At 33.9% G+C, this 23551-nt stretch overlaps 2 protein-coding genes across 2 annotated transcripts; one reads left to right on the top strand and one right to left on the bottom strand.

The window, feature by feature from the left end:
* Window positions 1–8382: 8382 nt before the first annotated feature.
* Window positions 8383–17469, top strand: LOC113749734 (beta-galactosidase 16-like). Its single transcript, XM_027293561.1, has 18 exons — window positions 8383–8547; window positions 11125–11220; window positions 11296–11408; window positions 11653–11719; window positions 11959–12051; window positions 12125–12268; window positions 12537–12631; window positions 12805–12835; window positions 13045–13129; window positions 13202–13320; window positions 13491–13655; window positions 13954–14135; window positions 14554–14639; window positions 15040–15149; window positions 15553–15657; window positions 15972–16049; window positions 16530–16675; window positions 17073–17469. The coding sequence occupies exons 1-18, from the start codon at window positions 8383–8385 to the stop codon at window positions 17254–17256; spliced, it is 2064 nt and encodes a 687-aa protein (XP_027149362.1). The 3' UTR covers window positions 17257–17469.
* Window positions 17470–21486: 4017 nt separating this feature from the next.
* Window positions 21487–23214, bottom strand: LOC113750758 (reticuline oxidase-like). The gene is given in 1 exon segment (XM_027294699.1): window positions 21487–23214. A coding segment is annotated over 1 exon segment (1728 nt).
* Window positions 23215–23551: the final 337 nt, after the last annotated feature.

Below are 23551 nucleotides of genomic sequence, written 5' to 3' on the forward strand. Positions count from 1 at the left end.
ACTTTTCTTTTCTTTCCAATGAATGAATAAAAGAAATGATTTTCTTTAACAAAATGGAAATAGACAAAAATTTAAACAAAAATCAACTAAAATGAGATAAAATGCTAAAATTTTTGTGTTTGATTGATTATTATTTTTTCTTTCCAATGAATAATAAAAATGGTTTTCTTAACAAAATTAAAATAAGATAAAATAAACAAAAATTAAAACAAAATCAACTAAATTAAATAATAAAATAAAATAAAAAAACTAAAATTTTGGTGTCTGCAGCTTGTCCCTCTTTATTTGAGTTTCGAAGAGACTCGAGACAAAGACGTAGACACCAAATATTTACTGGTAGTTATTCTACCTTGAACTAAAATATGAAAAAAATCAACTAAAATGAGATAAAATGCTAAAATTTTTGTGTTTGATTGATTATTATTTTTTCTTTCCAATGAATAATAAAAATGGTTTTCTTAACAAAATTAAAATAAGATAAAATAAACAAAAATTAAAACAAAATCAACTAAATTAAATAATAAAATAAAATAAAAAAACTAAAATTTTGGTGTCTGCAGCTTGTCCCTCTTTATTTGAGTTTCGAAGAGACTCGAGACAAAGACGTAGACACCAAATATTTACTGGTAGTTATTCTACCTTGAACTAAAATATGAAAAGGTCAGCGGAATAACATCCGATCCTGCCAAGGTTGGTCGGATAAAACCCGATTCCAACGTGATATACAAAAGACACGTTAGTGGGTTGGATCCAATGCTAAAGGATATGAAAAAATATAACACACGTTAGTGAATCATACTCGATGTTAACGGTGATAAAAGACATAACACACGTTGGTGAGTCAATACTCGATGCTAACGGTGATAAAAGACATAACACAAGTTAGTGGGTTGGACCCGATGCTAACAGATATGAAAAAACATAACACACGTTAGTGAGTCAATACTCGATCCTAACAGATATGAAAAACACGTTAGTGGGTTGGACCCGATGCTAACGGATATGAAAAAATATAACACACGTTAGTGAGTTGTACTTGATGCTAACGGTGATAAAAGACACGTTAGTGGATTGGACCCGATGCTAACGGATAAAAATGGGAAGCGACAATATTTGTCCAAAATTATTGCACGTTATACCGGACAAATAAATTCTAAAGAAAGTGATATTCAATCACGATTTAAAGCTAATTTTTGTCATAATATTTGCCAGTTCGTTGCAATATTCTCAACAATCTTTAGGTTTTATTTTGTACTCTACAATGGCTGGTACCTTGAAAGAGTTGGCATCCAATATTGTCAAGTTTGAAAAGTTTGATGGAGAAATTTTTTTTATTGGCAAAAACGTATTCATTTCCTTCTCATTGCACTCCAAGTGGTCTATGTTTTGACCACATCAAAGCCATTGATCATCAATCCCGAGGAAAAAATTCTTGAAGACGTTTGAAAACGTCAAAAATGAAAGAACGACGATGAAATATGCCGTGGTCACATTCTCAATACCATGAGTGATAGCCTGTTTGATATCTACCATTCAATTACTACTGCCAAGGAACTTTGGAATCATTTGGAGTCCAAATACATGCAAGAAGATGCTACAAGTAAGAAGTTTCTTATCTCATCTTTAATAATTATAAAATGGCAGATAGTAGGTCTGTTATGAAGCAATTTAGTGAAATTGAAAGGCTTCTTAATCACTTCACACAACACAATCTGCACATGGATGAAACCATTATTGTTTGCTCTATAATAGATAAGTTACCACCTTCTTGGAAAGTTTTCAAGAGAGACCTCAAATATAAAAAAAAAAGAATATCTCTCTTGAGATTCTTACTAAAGCTCTTCAAGTAGAAGAGAAAATTCGCATGCAAGAAAAGAAAAATACTCAAATTCTTGAAAAAAACAAAGATTCTATTTCAAAAGTACATGTGATTGAAAATGGACATGTTAAGAAGTCTCAAGAAAACAAGAAAATCCAACAACCTAAGAACCAGTCCAAGAAAAGAAAAAACGGATAATACTTCTATTGTAAGAAAGAGAGATATTACAAGTCCGAGTGCAAGATTCTTAAAAATAAGAAAGAGAAACAAGTCTTCCAAAAATATAAGCAAAAATCTTGTGGCAATAATCTTTGATATCAATATGATTGAAGATGATTTTGCTTGGTGGGTTGATTCTAGAGCTACGCGACATGTGTGCAACAATAAAATATTTTTCAAGTCCATGAAACCGGTGGATGAAAGTATCATTATTTACATGAAAAATTCTGATACAATTTCGGTTCAAGACATTGGAGAAGTAGAATTAAAATTTACTTTTGACAATATTGTAACCTTGATAAATGTGGTTTATGTACCAGAAGTTAGGAAGCACTTGGTGTCGGCTAGTTTATTTAATAAATTTGACTTTGTGTTTGAGGCTGACAAGTTTATTTTATCTAAGGACGGCATGTTTGTAGGTAAGGATTATCGTTACAATGGGATGTTTAAATTGAATGTACTTGCTATTAGAAACAATAAGATTGATATTGTTTCTACGTATTTGGTTGAGTCTTCTTTTGAATTGTGGTACAATAGGATTAGCCATGTTAATTATAAAAGAATGTATGAAATGATGAGACTTGATTTTCTGCCATATTGTGATAAAATTGAAGGAAAATGCAAAGTATGCATGCTAATGAAAATCACAAGAAATTTATTTTCTAAAGTTGAAAGATTATCTAAAATCTTGGATCGTTTTCATAGCGATGTGTGATTTGCATGGTACTCATACTTTGGGTAGTAAAAAATATTTTGTGACTTCTATTGATAATTATACTAGATATTATCATATTTACTTGTTACACTCAAAAGATGAAGTAATATAAAAATTCAAGACATACAAATCAGAAGTTGAATTTCATTGTGAAACCTTTATCAATTGTCTAAGAATAGATAGAGATATAAAGTATTATGATATTACCTATTTTGAATCTATTGGAATAAAACATAAGGTGACTGCTCCTTATATACCACAACAAAAAGATATAGCTGAATAAAAAAAATCGTGTATTGACAAAAATGGTTAATGCACTTTTTTCAAAATTTGGACTAAGTCAAGGATTTTGGAGTAAAACCTTATTAATGACTTGTCGTATCCTAAATAGAGTTCCTAATAAAAAGAGTTCTAGAACCCCTTATGAATTTTGGAATAAAAGGAACCCCAACCTAAACTATTTGAAAGTTTGGGGTTGTAGGCCTATTGTAAAATTTTCAGAACCTTCAAAAAAGGAAATTAGGAGAAAGCGGTGTGGAGTGTATATTCTTAGGATATGCACAGAATAACAAAGCATATAGATTTATGGTAATTGAACCTAATGATTCAATTTCGATTAATACCATAATTAAATTTAGGGATGCTATTTTTGAAAAAAATAAGTTCACCTTTATGAAAGATGTTATCCCAAAATCAAGTGAATTGACAAAAGATGGTGAAAATGAAACCATTGAATTGAGAAGGAGCAAAAGAGCTAGAAAGTCAAAAGATTTCGGTTTGGACTTCTATATGTATCTAGTTGAAGGAACTAGAGATACAGTGAACAACCAAATTTCATATTGCTTCAATACTGAGACTGATCCCAAAACCTATGAAGACTCAATAAAATCACAAGATACTCTTTTTTGGATGGAGAATCTGTAAATGATGAGATGGACTCAATTATGGTAATAAAACTTGAAAATTAGTAGACTTACCACCTGGTTCAAAACCAATTGGTTGTAAGTGAATCTTCAAGAAGAAAATGAAGATTGATGAAATTATTGATAAGTTCAAAACCAAATTGATTGTCAAAGAATTTATACAAAAGTATGGTATGGACTATTTTGACACATATTCTCCAATAGTTAGAATTGCTACAATTAGAGTACTACTTGCTATAGTTCATATCCAAAATCTAGCCATTCACCAAATGGATGTTAAAATAGCATTCTTGAATGGTGATTTGGATGAAGAAGTATATATGGAGCAATTCGAAGGGTTTGTAGTACCTGGTCAAGAGTATAAGGTGTGTAAACTTGTAAAGTCTATATATGGACTAAAGCAAGCACCGAAACAATGGCATCAGAAATTTAATCAAATTATTCTTGCTAGTGGATTCAAGATAAATGAATCTGAGAAATGCGTTTATAGCAAGTTTAATAATGGAAAGGTGTCATAATTTGTTTATATATTGATGACATGTTAATTTTTGGGACTGACTTGGAGCAAGTTGAAGTCACCAAAACTTTGCTTTCAAGTAAATTTGACATGAAAAACATGGGTGTGAGGTAGATGTCATTCTTGATATAAGAATCTTAAAAAACAATAACAGTATAATGTTGTCTGAATCGCATTATATTGAAAAGATTCTTAACAAGATCAATCAAAGTGATTGTATTCCAACCTCAACACCATTGGATCCCAAAATAAACTTTGTGAAAAATAAAGGGGATCCACAATCTCAATTGGAATATACCAAGATTATAGGGTATTTATTGTATGCAATGACTTGTACTAGACTTGATATTGCATATGCAATTGGTATATTAAGTAGATATACAAACAACTCTAGTAGGTTACATTGGTAAGGTGTAACCAAAATTTTAAAATATTTAAAGGCCACTAAGAACTATGATATATGTTATATCGGTTAGCCTTCAATTTTAGAAGGATTTTCAGATGCTAGTTGGATCACTAATAAAGATGATCACTCATTGACAAGTGGTTGGATCTTTAGTGGAGATACAGTTTCTTGGGGTTCTAAGAAACAGACTTGTATCACCAATTCAACAATGGTAGCAGAATTTGTAGCACTTCTTTCAGCTTGTAAAGAAACTGAATGGCTACGTAATTTACTTTGTGATATACCGTTGTGGCCAACATCTTTGTCGCCTATCTCAATACATTATGATAGTGCAGCTACACTTGCTAAAGCATATAGTCAAGTATATAATGGTAAGTCAAGACGTATTGGTTTAAGACACAGTTATGTCAAAGATTTGATCACAAATGGAGTTATATCAATTGACTTTATGAGATCTAATGAAAATTTGAGTGATCTTTTGACAAAAGAGTTAACAAGAAATTTGGTGTTAAGGACATCAAGGGGGATTGATTTAAAATCTAAAATTCTTGATCACTAATGGTGGAACCTCAATTCAACGCTAAATGCAACATCTAATCTTCAATTCAATGAGTGAAAGTACATCATTCTAGTGGTTGGTGCACTATGTGAAGTTAAGACATTCCAATGTAAAATAATGCATGTTATTCTCGCCAGTACAAATATAAGGGTGAATCATTGGATTCTTAACGAATCTTAAAAAATGCTATTTATGGCGAAGACACTAAGATATCGCCTATATGAATGTTGATTTTCGACAAACCACAAAGTTAAGGGGTTTGCTTTGTAGCATTCATGAAAGGATAGTGATACAAGACCATAAAATGTATCGTTGAAGAACTTATGGTTGTGCATTACTCAGTGTGTGATGTGTTTATGAGGTTGGTCCAATATTCAAGTGGTTCAAAACTTGTCTACCATCTTGTAGGATTGATTTCTAAGAACCTTTACTAAAATAGTGGTTAATCGGAAGACACCATTATTTATGTATATGAGTGTTAGATTATTCGGTGACCTTTTGGAAGTCCATTTTCTAAATTTTGAAAATGGCGGGGGATTGTTGAAAATTTTTCAAAATTTGTATGATGTACATACATGTATTGTATTATGAATGATTATAAATTGTACATACATTACAATAGATGTATATTCATTCATGTCTTTGATGTACATACATGTATTATATTATTAATGATTCTAAAATGTACATACATTATATATATTCATTCATGAATTTGAATGTATATATATTCATGTATGTAGAGATTCTTGAATGTAAGGATATATTCATATTTTTGATCTTAGGATCTTGAAATGCATGAATCAAAGTGCATGAATTTGTACATAATATCTTAAATCTATTCATGTAAGTATTTAATGGGTTCTTTTGTTTCTTTAACAATTTCTCCTAGAGGTCAAGTAGATTTGCTGCACAAAATCACTTTCCTACTATTTTGAATTCTCTCAAAAAACACTCCTTAGTTCAAGAGGATTTGTCTTACTTTGTGCAAGAGTTTAAGACAAACAAATTTCATCTTATCCTAAAGGATATTTGTCCAAAGTTATTACACGTTATATCGGACAAATAAATTCTAAAGGAAAGTGATATTCTATCACGATTTGAAGCCAATTCTTGTCATAATGCCAATTCGTTGCAATATTCCCAACACAATGCACTTTGATTCAAGCATCTCATGATCCTATGATCAAAGACATGAATCTATCGTTACATTCAATGATCTGCACATACATAAATATATATATACATTCAAATTCATGAATGAATATACATTTATTATAATGTATATACATTTTAGAATCATTCATAATACAATACATGTATGTACATTAAAAACATGAATGAATATACATTTATTATAATGTATGTACAATTTAGAATTATTCATAATATAATACATGTATATACATCATACAAATTTTGAAAAATTTTCAACATTTACTCTTCCAAAATTTTTTAATAAACATATTGGGGTCTATGCCCAACCTCCACCCCCCCCCCCCAAAAAGATGATTTCATATTCAAGAATTTGATTTTCCTTGTGGTTTTTCAAGAACTATTTTAATTCACTGTCATGACTCATTAAAAAAAAATTACATTTTCATATAGTCACTTCCTCGATTTGGACCCATTTTTCCATAAAAATAACACCGGGAACACCAATTAAGCTGGACAAACTGTAATGAAAACTTGGTTGACACTATCATCTTTTAAATTTTAAATCTCATCCCTTCTCTGTTAGAAAAAAAAATGAAAAAAAAAATTATATGTAAAACCATGGTGATTTGTTTTGTTACATATATTTGTCTTCATGAAAAAAAGATATATACATAATTTGCTATTGCGGTCCACCTAGAAACTAACATCCAATTCTGGTGGCAATGGTATAACTAGCTTGCACTATTGAAACCCCATTAAATGTGTATCACGTATATCTTTCTGTTCTCCTCACACGAAAACAATCTTCCAACTCCACGCAAATCAGCTTATTGTTTCTTCTCGTCCCTTTCTTCTCTTTCTTTACACGAAAGTATAACTAAACTACCAATTTTTCTGTACGTTTACCACACTCATAAGATTTCCGTATATTGATTTCTTGTAAAGAATATCTCTTATGTGAAAACCAAATTTAGAAATGATTTGGAAAAGAAATTACCTTTGAGATGCCTAAGGTCAATGATTAGTTACATAATTTACAATCTGTATATGCACGAATTCAATTTATATAGGGCAAAGTATACTTTACCTCCCTGTGATTTAGCAATTTTTCACATAACTCCTTTGTAGTTTCAACAACTATATATAACCTTCTTATAATTTGGATTGAAGTGTCAAAATGACGGAAATTATCATTTGTGACGGAACTTATGAAAATGTCGACATTACTCTTGTTTAAAAACCAAAATGGTTGAAATGACCAATATATAAACATAATATGCATGACATTTTAATCTCGTATGATTTTATGTTTTACCGTATAACCTCCTTCTAGTTTAGTGTTTTACCATATAATCCCTTTATGATTTTTAAAATATATACATAACCCTCCTTGGTTAACAAAAATAATTTTCAACTTTATATATGGGTGCTTTTGATATTTTAGTTGACTCCATTATGCAACACAAATTCCGTCATTTTGACACTTTAATCCAAACCATAAAAGGATTATGTATAGTTTTTGAAACCATAAGGGTATTATGTGAAAAAATGCTAAACTACAGGGGTTAAAGTATATTTTGCCCATTTATATATTGTCCTCTATGACATGTAGATAATTTTTTTATTTAACTTTCTCTTTTCAAAAAATTTTTACTTAGCGGTGGATATTGGACGCTAGCTAGTTAGATGAACCTATTATTTTAGTTTTCAAGAAAAAGACAAATTTGCTGCTATTTTTATGGCATATTTCATGCCAAATCTGTGCATATTTTGTAGCATCAAATCTAGCTTTCAGTATAATTATAATAAAGATTTTGCCTAACTTGGCTTCCAAGCGTCATATTCCGAAGTTTATATATACAGACATCAGAAAGAGTGACAGAACAGAAAATCTTATAAATAGGACAGAAAAGCATTCTCCTTCTTGGGTCTTAGGAAACTGGAATGCCGTATCATTACCTCTATAGATAACTAGCATTCTTGACAATATATATATATATATATATATATATATATATATCACTACATGCAAACTAGGGGACACCATTTTTCGGCCATTGGAGGAGATGGATGCATTTTGCAGGTTAAGCTGTTTCTGCTTAGCAGTGATTTTGGTGGCAAGGGCTGGTCATGGAGCAGAAGTCACTTATGATGGAAGATCACTGATAATTGATGGGCAAAGAAAACTTCTGTTTTCTGGTTCAATTCATTACCCTCGAAGCACCCCTGATGTATGTTCTCTCTCAAATCTCTCCATGTCCTGTATCTTTGTGTGTGTGTTAGAAAGTGATAAATTAGTGCTGGATTGGAACTCATGCAGTTTGTTCAACAACTTTATACAGCTTTCTGCGGTAGGTAAGTTCTTGGTTTTAAAGAAATCCATCTGTTGAGGTTAATAATTCTTGGTTTATTTTTGGGGTGAAGGGAGAAAGCAACATTTTGAATTTCGAGCTCATTGTTTTTGTTTCGATTCTTCAAAATTTAGGCCTTTGGTCATTTTTTTGAGGCCAAATCCTGTACACAAGATAGGGACGCTAATAGACATTTTAGCCATTACATTTAGGGAAGTATTTGCTTAGATTGCTACAAGAATATGATGGTATATATAGAACAGCATTAACGTTCTTACAACACCAAATTCTGTTTCATGAGTACTCACTTAATTTGATGCTAGTTTCAAGTAGCTGATAATAGGTTAATAAGGTGGGATAGGAGTCAGAATTTTCTTCAATGTGACAAACAGATTTAAGTATGTTATACAAGTCTTATGGGGTGCAACGGGTAGGGTAGATAGCTTGGTCATGAGTCCAAGTCTGTACGGTTACCATGATTCATGTGGCCAAGAAAACTTTCCAGAAAGATTAAAAATATATACTTTTTCACAAAAAATAGTAATTATTTTCGTGACATGTTAACCTCATAAATTTTGTCACACTTTGATACATGCTAAAATAGTAATTATTTTTGTGAGGTGTTAACCTCATAAAAAGTTATTATATGCCTCTTTTGATTTCTTTTATATGAGTTTAGTTGAACTAAATAATTTGGGGTACAATTACGCACAAAATGTGTTTTGTACAGTCTATTTTTCCAAGTCTGAGCCATGTGGTTTTGCCAACAAAAGCCTGGATGTGGTTTATTTGGGATTTTAGTTTTCACCTACCCAATTCCATGTCTACTAGCTCTCCTCAATCAATCTCAGCCTTATAAATTGATTTGGAATGCAAAGGTCAAAAATACGTTAATTGATGATGTTGTTTCATTACATTGTGGTGAACCATCTTCCCAATCGAATGCAATTCCTGTGTGAGATGTTAACTGCATGTGATAATTGTCATTGTTGATTCATGAATTTTAACTTACTCAAGCGTGTTTGATAACCAAAAATAGATTGTTTTAATTAATTAAGTGGTCCTAAATTGTTTGGGTTGAACATATTCTAAAAAATTAGTGATAAACTGTTTACTTATTATTTAATGCAGAATATACTCGATTGTTGGGATTTTAAACTTAACAATTTAATAATTTTAACGGATTCAAATTTTTAGATTTTAAGTATTTAGATTTCATATTTCATATTTTAATTTATACAATGCACCCTTATTTTCTCAAAAGAGGGTTGGTGAGAGACCATGGATAGAGTGTCAAAAGGATGGATAACTTTTCATTGACGCAAGATTTACCAACTCTAATTCAATAGTCTTTTTCTATTTGGTGACCTCAAAAAAGGAAGATGGACCTACCGTTTAACCTTTAAAATTATCAATTATCCCCAAATTTACAACACTTTCACAAAACAAATTTATCTTTTTGTTAAAAAGAAACTAACACTCAGCTCATTTCTTATTTGGTCCCCTCAAGGTACCCAATAGACAAACCCGTCTACTATATAGTACTCAAAAAAATGTTACATTATATTATTCATATGCACGTTAAAATATGAATCCCTGTTTGAATTGCATCTTTTACAGAAAAATTTTATGGGTTTTTTGTGATATTATCTCTTATCACATTTTTCAATTACTTTTTTATCTTACATATATCACATTTTAAAAAATATTTTTTTTTTGTATATCTATATATATATATATATATATGAAAACTCCCAAAAAATTACAATACACACGGGTCGAAGTTTTCTATGTAATTTTGTCTGTTTTCATGTCACATGTTGCCCCTATACCATGTTCCTCTGACGTCTTACGTACGCACCAAGGTCTCTTCACAAATTCACAAGGGAGCAGTACTAGTTGGATCTATTTCTTGTCTTCTTGAATGTGTTTTTAGCTCTTATCATTTGTCAAGGATAAATACCAACCCACAATTATCATTATAAACTTTTTTTTGGATAAACTTATTATTCGCGTTATCAATTTTCTCTTTGTTTCTTTTGTACAATGACAAGAAAGAGAACATCTCATGAGCACCAATCAGTAGTGACAATTGTCTGACAAACTTTGAGAAGTTTTCTGTCCTTTTATGGTGTATTCAAGATCATTCACCACCAAGCAAATGTCATGACAGATCCAGTTCATTTAGGAATCTGTGTCAATAATTAACCAATTCTAAAATAATGATCTATTAATCTAATTCAATGAATTAATTAGCAAATAATCTTTTCTGCAAACAATTTCAACAGTTTGATGAACTATGCTGAGTTCGTATATATTTACTGAATCTAACCTTAATCATACTTCTCTAAAAATATTTGCAGTGTAACATTATTCTCAATTTTCATCTTTTCTCCATTCTGCATTTAATTACTTGGCCATGAAAAAACAATATATGACAAATTATTTTGATAGCAGATGTGGCCATCTTTAATATCAAAGGCCAAATTTGGTGGACTGGATGTGATTGAATCCTATGTGTTTTGGAACCTTCATGAGCCCCAACCTGGACAGGTATCCTATCCATCAATGAACTGTATGTACCACATACTATCTACTTGGATAATAATCAGTTGCTTTTCCATTCAGTATGATTTCAGTGGGAGACTTGATATAGTGAGATTCATCAAGGAAATTCAAGCTCAAGGTCTCTATGCATGCATTCGGATTGGACCCTTCATTGAGAGTGAATGGACATATGGGTAAAAGGAGTTACTGAAACTGCAATATCAGAGAACATATTTGCATAACCAACTTTCTGTCCAGTTTAAATTAGTGTTGGGTCCACGTATGAAAGGGAAAACTATCAAGAATAAATATGTATACTTATATGGAATACCATATTATCGGTATTCAAAGCGTTTAAAGTTGCAAAATAAAAAAAAGTTTAGTACTGAAGTTACACCTAAATCACTGATCACTAATTGAAATGATTTGATGTTGCAGAGGTCTTCCATTTTGGTTGCATGATGTTCCAGGAATCGTTTTTCGATCTGATAATGAGCCCTTTAAGGTAATCCAGTTCCGTACGTTTTACCAAGCACAAGTGAGAGATCTATTTGCAGATTGCAGAAGTGCTTCTCAAATTTAGACTGGTTACTTTAAAGTAATGTTCAATGGTCCATTTAGCATACTTTTTCACAGTAAGAATATTGTTGATCAAGAGTCCTGACTAACCGAATAGACAAGAAACGTCAATATGTCACAGTAGAATGTAAATGTTAATCACATTTTCATTTGCCGTTGTGACAGTTTTATATGCAAAACTTCACAACCAAAATTGTCAGCTTGTTCAAATCAGAAGGACTATATGCTCCACAAGGAGGGCCTATCATTCTTCAACAGGTTGATATATTATTATCACAGTTGAGACAGCACCATGTATTTGAAGTTGCAATGATGAAGTTGAATACTGCAGATTGAGAACGAGTACCAAAATGTGGAGAAAGGTTTTGGTGACAAAGGTCCCCCTTATGTTCGATGGGCAGCAGCCATGGCCGTGGGACTTCAAACTGGTGTCCCATGGGTAATGTGCAAGCAAGATGATGCTCCCGATCCCGTGGTAACCGTTTCTAGTTCTCTTTTCTTAATGTCAAGCAACAGGATATTAAGTAACTGGATATCGTCAAGAAATTCTTCACATACATACCAATCTTAGTTAGCCAATAACGACAAATTTAATGTTTAGCCCTTGAAATAAGAATCTACTTTTTTATGGATAATGGATATGTTTCTCTTTTTAGCTGAGTAGCATTGGAGATCCAATAGGGATATTGTTGCAGTTCTATTGGTGTTACAGAATGGAGAACTAAGCCTTTAGGTTATTGCAGATAAATGCGTGTAATGGAAGGACATGTGGAGTGACATTCGTAGGGCCTAATTCGCCTAACAAACCAGCACTCTGGACAGAGAACTGGACAAGTTTGTAAGCTATCAACCAACAAGGCTCATCATACAGATGCATAGAGGTTAGACTTTAACAAGAGTTTCTGAGAATGTGTTCTCTGTTTTGGCTTGAAGCTATCAAGTTTATGGTGACAAGACCCCCTTAAGATCAGCAGAGGACATCGCGTTTAATGTTGCTTTATTCATAGCAAGGAAGAACGGAAGCTTTATAAACTACTACATGGTAAGAAACAGATTCATTCTGACAAGACTTCCCGCCTATTCCATCTCGAGACAGTATATGTAAACCTTTTATACCAGATTTACCACGAAAATCCATATTATTTTATCAATGATGATGTAGAATCTACCTCCATTTGTCCAATTATTTCAACATTTTGCTAATCAATTGAAGTCTGTAGTTCCTAAAGGTTTATGTTGGTTGTGCTCCAGTATCATGGAGGCACCAATTTTGGCAGGACAGCGTCATCATACATAATCACAAGTTATTATGATCAAGCTCCTCTTGATGAATATGGTAGGCAATCCAATCTCAATCGATAGTTGTTAGCATTCCAGATAACAAGGAAAACTTATTGCATAATGACAGGTTTTCTAAGCCAACCAAAATGGGGTCATCTCAAGGATTTACATGCAGCGATAAAGCTATGCTCACATACAATACTCTCAGGAGTAACAACTATATCAACATTGGGTCAGCAGCAGGAAGTAAGAATAGCAATTTCATTTCTTTCAGATGCTGCTTATCTCATTTACCATATTGAGCTTTTTCTGAAGCACATATTCGTCTGAGGAGGAAGATACAGAAGAAAGCAATTTTATAAAATTTTCATCACATGCAAAATACACCCCAACACTGATCAACTTGATTGATCCAGGCCTACATATACAATGGAGAATCAGGAGAATGTGCAGCTTTACTTGTGAACAATGACAATGCAAAAACAGTGGTGGTGCAATTTCAGAATTCTTCTTATGAACTACCTTCAACATCAATCAGCATTTTACCCGATTGCAAGAATGTAGCCTTCAATACCGCCAAGGCAAGTTTTGGAGCTTTGATCTTCATCATCTTTAAATCTCAGAAACATCTAGGCTCAATAAAACATGCCCAACTTGATGAACGTATGTTTGGTCTAAAGGGTGTACATGACACATCCACCTACTCCTTGAATTTGCTAAACTGCAGAAGAAATGTTGGAAATATCAATTCAATCACCAAGAATTAAAAATATCTCTTGTCCTTTTCTCATGCAAATAGATGTTTCCATTATATATGATTGGAAATCTTCCTGAAATTGAACCATCAGAATGTTAATCTTACTTAAAAAGTTTGAACAGGTAACCGCTCAATGTAACGAGAGATTGATTTTACCAAAATTGAAGTTTGACTCAGCCGACCAATGGAGTGAATTCAAAGAAGTTGTTCCCACATTTGAAGAGACCACACTGAGGTCAAACTCATTGTTAGAGCACATGAATACTACAAAGGACAGATCCGATTACCTCTGGTATACTGTCAGGTAACTAAAAGCATATCAGATTGTAAGAGCATAAGAATCTCATTTGGCATGCACTTATGTGATTTGCAATCTAGTAGTTTCATGGGCTCCAAAACCATAGCTGTGACATGCACTATCTTCTGAAAATTTTGTAATCTTTTGTCCTGATCAACCTCTTTTAAACAGAAAGCCCAATGTGTATGCTTCCAAAGTCTAGTGAATAATTTATCCAATCAAAACAGTGTTTCATCACTGTCTATTGCATCTTTAATAGAAGTGCTTCCTTCCACCTTATGAGAGCTATTAGCTAAGCTACCTAACACTTGCATGGTGAGAGAAAATTCCAATTAACTATAGAATACAAGTGAAAAGTTTCCAAAATGTTCAAGTGCCAAATTCAATTCTCATGTACTAACAGCTACAACATCTGCAATGACAGTGTTGATTCATCAGAAACTCAGCCAGTACTCAGTGTAGACTCTTTGGGACATGTTTTACATGCATTTGTAAATGGAGCACCTGCAGGTAAGAGTCACCATCTATACATCATCTATATCAAGTTTTCACTTTTGATTCAAGATCAGGCTAAAATGACTGATTCGAACAAGAGGCTTTTCCCTTATGCAATATTAAATCAGAAAGAACCAAGCAAAGGCAAGAAATTGGCTTCAAAACAATTGGTCTGAGTTTGTAAAGCACATTCACAATAATAATGAACTACAAGTAAAACTACATGTCATCCTCTCGACTATGGATCTTCAACAACAAAAGCTATGTTCTTGTTTACACTGAAACTGATATAGAATGACAATTTGCATCTTCTTCAGGGAATTGACAATATCTTGTGTAAAAATCATTTTTGCCTTTCTGGAAAATTTTCAGGCTACAAAGTATCTCATTGGACTTACTTTTCATGTTTCTTCAGGTTCTGCACATGGAACTCATAATAATCCATCTTTTACACTAGAAAGAACTATCAATTTAAGTCAAGGGTTGAACAATATCTCCTTACTCAGTGCAACAGTTGGATTACCGGTAATATCTCATATAACTCTTCCAATTTAACTAGTTCTTTTCTTAAACGAGAAAGGCAGTTGTCATGCTATGTACTTGACAGCAACATCTTAACTTGTTATACTTGTCAACTTAAAAAAATTCATGGACCCTATCCCAGGTCTTGCCAAAATAGCATATCATTATTCCCCTTCAGTTAGTTGTTCCATTGTGAGGTAACTCATACAGAAGGATGTCTCTAAATTCATTAATCTATACCTTAATTACTCTCCACAATTTTTTACAACACCTTCTCGAGAGAATCAATGAAAGAGAAATCTGTTCAGCACTAGAGTAAGTGGATTAAAATCCTAACTCAAAGGCATCAATATCTTACTAAGACTCTACCATCTTCCTGTTTCTGCTTATCTTGAGTGATGTGTAGGATTCAGGGGCATATCTTGAGCGCAGGGCTCTCGGATTGCAGAGAGTTACTATAGAAGACAAACAAGGGACCAAGGACCTTAGCAATTCTTCCTGGGGATATCAGGTTGATGTTAATCATAAGCCTTCAAATTAGCATCACTATGAATTTCAGTTTTTCTTATATATATGTAAAACTAGCTAAGAGAAAGTACAAGTAAAATAGAACACACAGTCAAGGCTGCAATTTCCCAAGTTCATCAACATGATTTTTGTATATTTTTGCTGGCTTTGCAAATAGTTTTTCAAATATTGTTTTCTCAAAAGGTGCATTATTTGGACATGCCCTTGCACTATATAAGAGTTCTAGTAGAACATACCTAGTTATCTGTTATACTCAGAACAATGCATTTAAACCAACGATACTTATGAAACTTAAAGGTGGGATGGCTGGAAGAATCAAGTGCAGCTCAGTGGAGCAAATTTGGTGCTTCTCCTCAACCACTAACATGGTACAAGGTAATGATGAACGGTTCAGGAGCTTAGTCATTGTATTTTTTTTCTCAATTTTGGGCAAAGAAAAACTGTCAAGTGCTACTTTTTGAAACAAAACGAATCTTAGTTCTTTAGTCAGTAGAAACTAGAAAGTGCCTAACCTCTTTGATGATCCACTGAAAAGAAAGATGGTGCCAAAAGTCCATAGGAGCTAAAGACTTTACCAGATGATACTGAGCCTTGCAGATGATTTTCGTGCAACTGAAAGAAACAAATGCTGGTCTTTAAACCCACTTGCAAATATAAGATCATTCTGTAATACAATGTCCATTTTCCAAAAATTCAAACCTTCACTGCACTATTTGTTATCTTCTTGCATGCCTATAAAATACTACGCAATCTTTCCAATCCTTCTCCTTCTTCCTAAGAAAAAGAGAGAAAAGAACATATATAGTTTGACTTGTACACGATTTGAAAGATACTAATTTAGATTGGGAACAACAGGTTCTGTTTGATGCTCCTGAGGGTGATGATCCCTTATCATTAAATCTTGGCTCCATGGGGAAAGGTGAAGCATGGATCAATGGGCAGAGTATAGGTAGATACTGGGTCTCATTCCTCACAGCTGATGGCTCTCCCTCACAGACCTGGTATGTTGCCACCACATATAAATGCAGAAGCCTCTGAAATACTGCAATGAAGCAAATCATGGAGTCCAAATTTATCTTCAAAAAAATAATTTAACTGCTTTATATTGCACCTTATAAGCAATGTATGGAACCTGACCCAAAATGTTTTTTATTCAAACAAGGAAAGCTTTATACATATACTTTCAACAGTTCTTAAGATCCTCATGCTAGGATTATGAATCTTGAAATACTTGAATCATTTTAACTTTGGAGAATTTCTCAATGCTTTGAACATTTGCCATGATCCAATTTGATTACGCAATATGCTACTCAAAGTAGCTAAAAGGCTCTGTGTTTATTACTCCATCTCTGACACAGAATTACATGCAAAATCAGAGATTGACATTTTATGTTTTAGGTACCATATACCAAGATCCTTTCTTCAACCCAAAGGCAACCAGTTGGTCTTGTTTGAAGAAGAATCTGGGAACCCGCTTCAAATTACAATTGGCTCTGTGTCAAGGAATAAAGTATGCACACTGGTATCAAATTCGAATTTGCTGCATGTAAATTCATGGAAGAATCATAAAAGAAACTCATGAAAGCATGAGAAACACTTCGATAGAAGACAAAGAGTTCAGCTGCAGTGTCCAGGCATTACCAAACCTTTATTGGTTAATGCACAATGCTCATGAGGATGAGCAACTCAATATTCATGTCTTAGAAGAGCACTAGCTTATAGAAAAACATACACATATATGCATACACATGAATCACATACACAAGTTTCTGCCTGAAATACAGACTTGTTCTGTGCAGAATTATAAACAAGTTTACATTCTACAATATACAATATACGTTTTAGGAATTCCATCAGAAAAGATACAAAGTAACATTCTCTCTTACATTTAAGGTACCTAAATGTAGAACATTTACAAAACCATATTGAACATACCAATGATAGTAGTAATTATAAACCACAGTCCAGAAAACGATGGTTTAGCTCAATGAAGGCATCAAAGAATAATCAAAGAACTTGTAAAAAACATTTGAGTTATTACAGAATTAGCGTTTATAAAATTAATTATAAGCAGCAGAATGAACTTAAAGAATCCTTGGTGAAAAATCATGTACGCTAGTCAAAGAAAAGAATGTGGACAAAAGCGCACACACATGATAATCAGTAAATAATTTATTATTCATTAGTAAATCAGCAAGTAATCCAATTTAAAAACCATGTATACATACTAGATTCTAATGTTGTCGACTAAAATAATGTCTACTTTAGTCAACAACTAATAATATACAATTCACTGTGTTATCTTAAACCTTACTCCATGGCCCATTGGCATAAAGAGGTCAAGACCACATTACTTTTTTTTTTTTTTTATTTTACAATAAAACCCCATGATTAGGACCATCTTCAACCACTATTGAGACCATCTGTACCCAACACCCTAAACCACCCATAATGAACACTATACTTCAAGTTGTTCCCACCCCACCAGACATATCTACAAATGAATGAAAAATCATAGAGTACGTTGTAAGAGCTTCAAAATTGACATATCGTACACTGTGTATGGTCCAATGAAATCATCCCTTCTTCTTCTGATTCTCTAATCCATTATCGATGCATGCACATTGGTCAATGTCTTTCACTTACAGATATCTACGGTCCTTCAAGCAACTACAGCCGAAATTTCTCGTTGAGGGTTTTGGGTTTTCAAATCTTCTTCGTGTAAGAAGTGGAGAGTTTTCAAATTGACTTGTCATTTACCAAGTAGCGAAATGATTTTACCTTACCCTAACCCATAACTTGTGCGGATAAAAACGCTTCTTGTTTATCCCTCTTGCTATTTCTGTTACACATAACAACTCTAGCTAGTTGATGGAAGAACTATGCGCAGACCTTTTAATTAGTTGGAAGGCTTGAAGTATACATTTAGTAGTGTTGGAAAGTCAAAAGTTGAACTTCTTAATAGTTTAAGGGTAAAATATAAAAAAGTCCTCTATAATAAATTTAATACATAGAAAAATCCTCTGTGGTTTCAAAATATACAACATGATACCCCTACTTTGAACTAAATTGTAAAAGTGATGGAATCCGTTAAACCTAACGGAAATGACTTAATGGAACCTAAAAAAAAATTTTATACCTAATTTTTAACAAATATACCTGTTCTACCCTTTAACCCTCAATTCTCTCTATCTAGAGAATAAAACAAATGATTTTTTTGAGCTGTCTTTTGCTTAATTATATCAGGGTATTTTGGTCATTTCGTCCATTTCCGTTAAGTTTAACGGATTTCATCACCTTTACAATTTAGTTCAAAATATGGGGTGTCGTGCTGTATATTTTGAAACCACAAGGGGCTTTTCTGTGTATTAGGTTTACCACATGGGGCTTTTTTATTTTTTACCCTAGTTTAAAAGACACCAAGGTATTTTTCCCTAAAAAAAAATACCAAGACCTGATTCAAAGATTTCTGCGGTAGCTCAATGAAGCGCTCTGAAAGCGACCCAGGCAAATAAAACTACTAGATGGGTATTAGGAATAAACTAAACAAAACCAAATTGAATCGCAGTAAGGAATTTGCAAATGGAGATCGATTAATACTCGGCTTTCATAAATAGGAAAATGATAGGACTAAAATATGAAAAGTGGCTGGAAATTAAAGGAAAAGTAACTTGGCTGAACTGTAAGCAAGAAAACTGAATTGAAGAAGAGAAAATTGAAGAATTGTAGGAAAGTAACTCCAAGAGGAACCGAAATAAAGACAAAATTAACGACATCAATATAAAACTGACCTACGCCAGATAATTTTTTTTTTTTTTAAAAAAACTGACCTAGGCCAGACCGCGCATTAAAAAGAGTTATCATTCGGCTGAAATTAGCTCCAGAAAAAAAAAGGAAAAAAAAGTTTAAAAAAATACCAAATAGCATAAAATCAAATTTTTATAATGGATTCTGCCCTCCTCTTTTTTTCATGTGCTTATCTTGTGCCTTAAGTACACAGAATAGGAAAAAGCCTCTCATAAAATACAAAACTCAAAGGATGAAGAAATTAAATCTAGTCTTTTGTCCATTTTAAGAAATTAAAGTTAGTCTTAAAACTTATAAAAATAACTGGATGTATAATTTGTCTAGACGGCTATGTGTGAGATCGGGTGCTCTTGTTACGCAAAGGATGAAGTAAAGAAAGGAGAACAAATTTTCCTACAAGGTCCTCTCAATGTAATTTATTTATTATGGTCAAATGAAATGAAAACTCAGCACCAAAAAAAAAAAAAAAAAAACTTCATTCTGTTATCTCTATGATTCGGCATTTCTCTTGTCAAAACTTGGTCGGATGCTTCTGAAACTTTGCCCCTTTAAAGATATTATAACATGACAGTCTCTTTGGGAAAGAAGATAAAATAACTAGTAATAGTGATACATGCCATGCATAAATAACAACAACGATGCAAAGCCACTAACTCCTTTGTTAACTTGCCTTTGCCACCATCGGTTAAAAACCTTAAGAATTCAAAAGAAGCTGCAAATTCTCGAGTCAATAAATTTTTTCCAGCCAGGCCTTGATCATTTTTTCAGGTGGATATCATTCCTTGCCACACACGAGTCTGCATGCCACATCACAATGAAAAGGAACAAATAGCAACAAGACGCTGATCTTAGAGTGACATGGCTGCTTATAATGATGAAGATGATGAAAGGCTTTGACTGGAGCATCTTGGACTTTTTGTTAACTTTTTCCTGGACTTTATCTGAACTGTTATCTTGTTCTTGGTTGGTTCTAGTATTTGGAGTGTAATTTGGATGGCTTTTATGTTGTTCTTATGTTGGTTGTGCTTCTAGTATTTGGAATTCTAATTTGGACTGTGGTGATTCTAGTATTTGGACTATAAAAATCATCTGTCTTAATCAGGCCTTGGACTTTAGGTAAAACGAGTTTAGACAATGTCACGATGGTACATTTCATCCAAAATGATTTAATTGGCTCTTCCAAAATATTAACACTTAGAGCCCCTCTTAATTTATTCTCATTAAACACTTATTGTACAAACTTAATCATATTTTCCATCTTTCGATTGTTGCATATGTTGTATAAAAAAGATGATATCTTTGTTGAAGCAAGTTCCAAGCACCAGTTCTAGAAAATATTACAAGTAGTACAACAAAATGGTTGAAGAGTTAATGGTAGACATAAATGGCAGGATCAAAATAATAAACATTTAAAAGTTGAGATGGCAAAAGGATGCAATTGATAGTTGGAGGGTTAAAGAATACAAACCTAAAAGTTCAACAGCAATTGAAGTCTTTTGAGGTTAAAAAAAGTGCTAAGGGGTGGAGGATGATTGAACAATGGTAGAAATAAACTGAAGAATCAAAATACTACTTGTTTTGAAGGAGGTGCCACTAGGGTTAATGGCATAAATAGAAGGGAAGGATGAAAATGATACATTTAAAAGTTCATATGGTAAAATGATGCAATTTATAATTGGAGGATTAAAATACACTAACTTAAAAGTTAGGCGACATTCAATATTTTTTTCCTAAGAAATAATGATAAGTGATACACAATAATTGAATAAAATATATTCACGTAGTGTACAAGTCGTTAATTGAATCTACCTAACTACTTCCATGCAATTAATTAAGTTGTATATGTTATATGTTGTCGGTCATCTTCAATGAAATGTTATGTGGACAAGAACGGAACGTGCATGAAAAACAATGAAAAGTGTTCTTATGATATGCCTGCTAATTGACATCAAATGGTATGCAGACCAAAAAAGCCTCATTTGTTCTACAGATTGGTGAACAGTAACTAGCAGTAGTTTAGCTGGCTACTTCAGGAAGTGGACGTTGACAAGGGAGGAATGCCCTGTTGATGCCTAAAAACATTGAGCGGATCAATAAGAGTTTTAGCTCTCACTAGTTTATCATAGTTACTCAAGAAATACTTCTCACCCCAAACTCTGGCCCTTTCCACAGCATCTGAAGATGGGGCGTTGCCATTTAGCATTAGTAATTCCATTTCATTGCTAGTGTTCATCACACCAAGGTCAAGATCCATGTAATTGATGTAAGCAGCTCTGGGTGCTGATGAAACAAAAGTGCTCATTGAACTGTAGAATCCTCGTATCCAGTTTATGTAACCATTGCTCCTGTTCCGCTGCTCGTCCTTTTCATTCCACTCCACCATGTACTGAATTGAGAAAAGGTTGCCTTTTCGGTGAGGGAAAGCGATGGATTCAGTGTCAGTTTTTTCCATGAATCCCCCATAAGGATCTAAGATCACGTATCCTTTTGGTTCTTTCTCTAATATGTCTATTGCAGCCCTGATTCCCCTACTCGAAATCGGGGTCCTCACGTAGTCTGATTTAGCCTTGAAAAATAACTTGTCTATAAGATAGCGATCGTTTAACTGAGAGATAGACATGGAGCTGCTGCTTCCTGCTGGTTTCAATCCGGAGAAATAGACTACGGATTCAATCCAGCTCATTTCCTTGCAATCTCTTTCTCGGACATGTAGCTCCGGAAAGGCCTTGTTCAATTCAGACAAGGCTTCCCTTTTAGGACCCCAGAAAAACCCTTTGAATGTTGCTGATAATCCAATGGTTGGTGCTGTTTCCGGCAAACCATAACCAACAAAAACTGATAGATAGTAACCATCACTCAGCTTTGGTGCAACACGCTGCCACTTGTGCACTAGCCTCTCAACATACCTTTTGGTGCCAGGTCGAGACAATATGAAACCTGTCACGGTTTCAGGGACCTTGAGTAACTTAATCTTCCAAGCGCAAATGATCCCCCAAATTCCCCCACCGCCTCCCCGAATAGCCCAGAATACCTCCTCTCCCATGGCTTCCCGGTCCAGAACCCTCCCATCAGCATCCACCAGGAGTGCATCCTCCACGTTATCAGCAGCCAGCCCGTATTTCCTGGACAGCAAACCGAAACCCCCTCCTGCAATGTGCCCGCCAATCCCCACCGTCGGGCAAGAGCCTGCTGAGAATCCATGATCTTTGCTGGCCTCTGAAATTGCATAGTAAGTTTGGCCTAGAGTGGCGCCTCCTTCCACCCAAGCCACTTGGGATTCCAAATCCACCGAAACTCGGTTCAGATTCATCAGGTCGATGATGACGAAAGCAGAGCCATCTGTAGCAATGGAGGAAGTCCCCTCGTAGCTGTGTCCCCCGCACCTGACTCTAATCTCCCAAGATCCTTTCCTACAGCACAGCACAGTCATGACTAGCTGCTCTTTGCTCTCTGGCATGATGATGGCTATTGGTTTAGGCATCGAGGGTTCTGCGAACCTAAGATTCTGAATGGAAAAATTGAGGAAGCTGTAGTAAGCCCCCGTGTCTTCACCATGGTCATGATTACTTGGGAAGAGGGTGAAGTTCTTGACCCCATAATCAACCAAACAAGTTTCAATCAGGGGAGCAGTACACAATGAAGGGACTGCAAATGAAGTGATGAAGATGCTAATAATTACAAGGACAAGAAAGGTTAGTGGTTTATCACTTCCCAAGATCATGAATTTCTTCATCTTAGCTACTTAATTAATCTCAAAGTGTGATGTATTCCTGAACAGTAGTAGCAAAGGAATGATCTAGTATTCTCATGTTATTTATACTACTTGAGAAACTGATTAGGAAAAAGATTAATATCATGGAATAAGGACAAAGGGATGAAGAACAATCCGATGAAGAGAGCATATATACATAAAACCGTGGATGGCCGGCCAATGTAGATTTCCTATTACTGCTAGTAGTGAAATGAAAAGTTTGCAGGGAAAAACTTCCGTGACATTCAAGTAGATAAGTAACATATGCAGAGATCGGCATAAAGAGAGAGATAGAGACCAGAGTAGGGAGGTTTTACTA

This window comes from Coffea eugenioides, chromosome 10, assembly GCF_003713205.1.
Source record: "Coffea eugenioides isolate CCC68of chromosome 10, Ceug_1.0, whole genome shotgun sequence".
NCBI classification, from domain to species: domain Eukaryota; kingdom Viridiplantae; phylum Streptophyta; class Magnoliopsida; order Gentianales; family Rubiaceae; genus Coffea; species Coffea eugenioides.